This window comes from Kryptolebias marmoratus, linkage group LG9 (assembly GCF_001649575.2).
Source record: "Kryptolebias marmoratus isolate JLee-2015 linkage group LG9, ASM164957v2, whole genome shotgun sequence".
In the NCBI taxonomy this organism is placed as follows: Eukaryota; Metazoa; Chordata; class Actinopteri; order Cyprinodontiformes; family Rivulidae; genus Kryptolebias; species Kryptolebias marmoratus.
Genome location: NC_051438.1, coordinates 28,184,076 through 28,189,255, shown reverse-complemented (window position 1 = coordinate 28,189,255; position 5,180 = coordinate 28,184,076). Strand labels below are relative to the sequence as shown.

The following is a 5,180-nucleotide window of genomic DNA, read 5'->3' as shown; positions in this document are numbered from 1 at the left end:
CTTCTTCTTCTGCTCTTTATTTTAGCAGTAAGGTAGCAAAGCTGCGCTCTTCTTCGTAGACATTGAGTTTGGCTGCAGCTGCACACAGTTGCAGCGCCTCCTACAGGAAACTGGTGGAGCTACGCAGAGAACCACGCCGTTCAAAAGCTGCTCACACAGCTCATACTGACAGATATTCACTCCCTGCAGGGTCAACACAAAAACACTGATAGGTGTCGGGACAGAACGAGTCAGCTGACGCCTGCAGCCGACAGAAGAGCTTCAAAGGTTGGATTAGGATCCTCATTGAGTAATGACCTCATTTCCCTGTTAACCTTTTGTTCTCATGTCTCGACCTCGTCCCCGCGGTCTAAGTGGACGTTTTACACGAGGATGTAACTTCCTGCTGGAGATAACAAAGGCAGGAGCAGCGGCACAAACACAATCAGGAGAATTGCTCATATTAACTGCAGGATCTTTCATCTTCGGCTCTTGATCGGGACAATTGTTCTAACAATTGTGCTGCTCTTTCACAGGCCTCAAAATTAAAATACAAAGCAATATCTATTCAATTATTCAAGTCTTAGACACATCGCTGCAGATAAAACATGTGGAGCAACTGCAGTAACTGAAAGCCATTATGTTTAATAATGAATTCAGCGTCATGCATTAAAACATCCAACTTTTCTCTCTTTTTACCACCTTCAACAGGGGCCACCAAAGACATGGGTAAGATGCTCGGTGGAGAGGAGGAGAAGGACCCCGATGCTGCCAAAAAAGAGGAGGAGAGGCAAGAAGCCCTGAGGCAACAGGAAGAGGAGAGGAAGGCCAAATATGCAAGAATGGAGGCGGAGAGAGAAAACATCCGACAGGGCATCAGGGACAAGGTGAGAACAGATCTCAGTACCTGCAGACCTGCCGATCATCGCTCTGTTTCCCCTCATCTGCAGATTTTAAACCAAGTAAGAAAGAACAATCAGGTTCATAACTACAAACTAAAACATAATAGTGCTCTAAAAGCCTTTTTTCGCTCCGCTAACACCTGCCAACGTCTGACTTTTTGGCACAAATTGGCTTTTAGATGTGCATCAAATGACTCTGATGTAGCTGTAAGTATTATTTGCTTCTAGCTTGAGTCCAAATGAATGTGAACTCACTTTTACAGCTCTGAGTGCTGCGTTCAGGGCTGCTGAAGTGGGTCCAATCGTGTTTCCCGACCATGACATCTCATGCTGAAAATGACAGCAACAACTTGCGAAACAAGAGCGTCTTCCTTCGGTGCGCTCAGCAGCTTTCTCTCAGTGTCGGTGTGGGGGACAGATGTCCAGTCAGGAGAAATAAATGAGACCAATTATCTCAAAGTCCAGCCGGTCGCAGATTGCAGGACAGCAGAAGCTGTGAAACGATTTCATGTTGTTGCAGCTGAGAAGCTCATTTCCCGGGAGGATTTCTTTATTTTTCTGTAATCCTTACACCACCAAATGATTTATTCGGTTTATTTTAACGTCCTGCGTCCCGAGCTTTGGGTTTGTGTGCATCTTTTATTTTGAAATTGAAGAATAAAATGTTAAAGGGAAGCCACAACTCATCTGAGGACTCAGGATGTCCAAAGTTGAGTTGGTTTTTGGTGTAAAATTGTAAAGATAATAAAAAATATGTCCTGGAATAAAAAAAAAAAACCCTAATCCCTCACAAACATTTAGCAGCTGCTTGTTAAACAGGAAATTAATCCATTTGATGCAAATTATTTTTAACACCGGCTGCTTTTTGTGTCAATGCATGGAATGCTTGTCGCCCGCCGTCAAACTGTGCAGATGACATCATCCACGCTCTCAGGAAACACTGCTTGAAGTATGTTTGTAGTGGTTGATTAGCTGTGGCGGCCATCTTGAACTGAGTCAACACCTAAAGAGTGAATGAGTCGTAGACGTTCACCAAACGATCCCTTTCTGAGAGTTTCACCGAAATCCGCCCAGCGACAGCAAACAAGGCTGCTTAGTAATGTCAATTAGTGCCAAGATTTTAAGCAAAGATTTGAAATAAGATTCTAAGTAAAGATGTGCATTGTATGTGTTGGGGATAATGCTCAGCTACTACCATGTCATTTTTTGTGATTTTATTTATATTATCCTATATTTCATTTAGATTATACATGATTGATGTGTTTTTTTTTTTGTTTTTTTCTCTTCTTTTTACTTTTAGAAAGTTCGGTACCGTTAGTTTTAGCATTCTCATGTTTTAGCTTATTTAACCTTCCTGTTCATTTAGTTTAGTTTAGTTTATCTTAGCTCATACTTTAGATATTGTTAGATTGTTAGATTGTTGTTTAGTTCAGCTTTAACTTTATCATGATTTTATTTAGATTATTTTAGCTACTATTTTGACTGTTTTAGCTCATGTTTAGACATGTTTAGTTTCATGATTTTATTTCGATTATACCTGATTGTTGTAAAGCGCTTCGGATCGCCGTGTTGTTGAGAAGTGCTGTATAAATAAATCTGACTTCACTTCATATTTTAGCTCAGTATCTGTAAAACCGACCGAAGTTGTAAATGTGCAGCTTCACCTTATATAACCACTGGATGCTGCAGATGGAAGATTATATGACATTACTGAGTATAAAAGTATATTTTAGGGCTGCAGGTCATGATCATTATAACATCTTGTGTGCCTGGATGTAAATACGTCCTGGTCAGGGGATTTATAACAAACTGTAAACTTCTCACACACGACTGTAACCTTTACTCGTTGGTAAACTGGTAAACCATCGTTATCATCAATATCTACCTGCAGACTTCTACACTTCCTCGGACTGCTGACCTAGACGTCACAAAGTCAGGACAGTCTCAGCCGGGAGGATATCTAAATAATCTCTAATGTTAAATTCAGTGGCGGGCGGTGCATTTCACGCTCAGGCCTTCAGTGATGTCCAACTTACTCAATAAATACCTTTCATTGTGCCAGCATTTATAACACCGGGATGAAAATCAAAACGGCGCATTTTAAAAATCAGCAAACCTGCATCAGCAATTAAAACATATCTGGTATCCTACTGTCAAAACTAAAAATAAAATAAAATAAAATGTTTGCACTCACCAAAACACTTATTTCAACACAGAATCCATTCTGGGACAGGTTAGCTAGCTAGCTAGCTCGGGGGTCGGCCGTCCTCCTCTAACCAGATCTAGCTTCTCTTGAAAAGTTCGTCTTGAAAACAGCCTTGCCAGTAAATCAGCAACCAAATCAACGTGTTACTCTCCTTCAGCCATTGTGGGTTAAAAAAGTTTTTAACCGTTAACAGTCCCGAGTGTGACTCTGTTGATCTGCACAGCACTGCCGCGGCTCAAACTCGTAAGTATCCATCCAATCACAGGACGCGTAAATGTCACGTTCAACGTGAGGCCAGTTAGAGAGCCTTACTGACACAACTCGTGATCTGATTGGCTATCGCAGCTGTCTATCAACTGTATTTGCCCGTTCACTTACAGGCCCGGGCAGATTTCATCCTGCCTGGCAACATAAGAGCTGAATTCTGATTGGATAAAAACTCTAACCTAAAAACAACAGCACTGGAAGGAGCTTAATATGAAACGAAGAGAATATGAATACTTTTAGATATCTGGGAAAGTAAATTAAAAAATTAAATTAACCTTTATCATAATTATGATGATTTCTGGTTCTGTTAGCCTTGCTGGTCCTGACCACTGGTTAAATGATAGAACCAACGTTTCTGAAGCTTCCAGTAAAATGTTGCTTTTAACAGCTAATGTTTTATTAATTATTCACATGAAGACAATGAGTTGAAGAGTTTTTAGCACTTTAAGTTGATCTTTGGAGTTTTGGGAATCAGCTCTGAAGTTTATTTCTCCGATATGACAGAAGTGTTTGATTGTGCGGAGCGGCAAGGAGCGGCGAGGAGCGGCGAGGAGCGGCGAGGAGCGGCGAGGGGCTGACTCGGCGTGGCGGTCTGATGAAAGGTTCAGTTGCTGCAGAACGAGTCAGAGCGAGAGGGAGGCTGACGAGGACAGGCCGGGGGAGGCCGACGGGAAGAAAACACCGAGGAAATAAAAAACACTCGGAAGAAAAGATGGAGCTATATCAAACCACAGATTGCACTTTTCCAAACTTCGATGCTGATTCTCTGCACGACAGCAGATATATTTATATACCATCATTCTGTTTTACTGATGAGGTCATTTTAAAGTTGTTTCTAAGAACTGAGCACCAAACAAGCTCCCAAACGGTCTCATTTCATATTTAAATGTTTGCACCTGATCTATTTTACATTAACTGTTCCACAAATATTGGGCCAAACAATGAAAACAATAATTTTCTTAGTTTCTCTAAAGAAACTGGGCTGATTATTCAGAGAAAATGGACCTTTTCAGGTTTTTCCACTTTTTTAATGACTCCTTTTTACATGAAATCTGTCTGCTGAGGCGTAGTCCCTGAGTTTGCTGTTTGGTGTGAATAATGTCATAAAATAATATAATAAATCAAAAATGTGTATTTATTCATATGTTAAGGCTTCTGATCTTTGCTTTTATTCGTTCAAATTATAACCATCTTTGACTGAATTCAGCTGATTTTCTGAGCAGTTTCACTGCTTCCCTCTCAGACACTCAGATGGATTCTGGTAGACGTCTCCTAAAATATTTATTGCTCCAGAATCCCATCACCGTCTGTCTGACAAAACAGCCAAAAGGTCACAGGAGAGCCTGAATGATTTTCCTCCGTCCGTCCTCCCGCTGACCCCCCTCTGCTCCTCAGCTCGGCTGGTTTTTCTGAAATCAAGACCTCAGCTGTGGAGATAAATCTGAGCACAAACCTGGACAGTAATCCAGAACTTCAAACTAATAAAACTAAACGAACAATAAATCCACTTTGTTCAAATTACTCAAAGTTTTTAGTTAAAGGTATTATAATTGTTTCTGTAAAGTCAGATTATTTTACAATCCCTCCAGGGTTTCACGGGCATTTTTTGTGATTGTTGCGGCTAAAATGCCTGATTTCGTGGGGCATTTTCCTAAAAGTTGCGATATTTTTTTCACATAAATCAATAAACAACCATAACTTTTAATATCTAAACCAAAAATCCTTCCTAGTTTTGTAAGATAATTCCCAACAAACATTGACATTCTCAAAAGGTGCTTTATTTGAGAACTTTGATAGCTTCTAAACTGACATTCATGAGCATTTCT

The 5,180-nt window shown here is 40.4% G+C and overlaps 1 protein-coding gene across 4 annotated transcripts in view; it reads left to right on the top strand.

The window, feature by feature from the left end:
- cplx2 (complexin 2) overlaps positions 1 to 5,180 on the top strand; it is a 63,039-nt gene that overhangs the window by 53,516 nt on the left and 4,343 nt on the right. For all 4 annotated transcript variants that reach the window (XM_017429754.3, XM_017429753.3, XM_017429752.3 and 1 more), the window contains exon 3: positions 691 to 866. In XM_017429754.3, the coding sequence (XP_017285243.1) occupies positions 691 to 866 (176 nt within the window). The remainder of the gene's footprint in view (positions 1 to 690; positions 867 to 5,180) is intronic.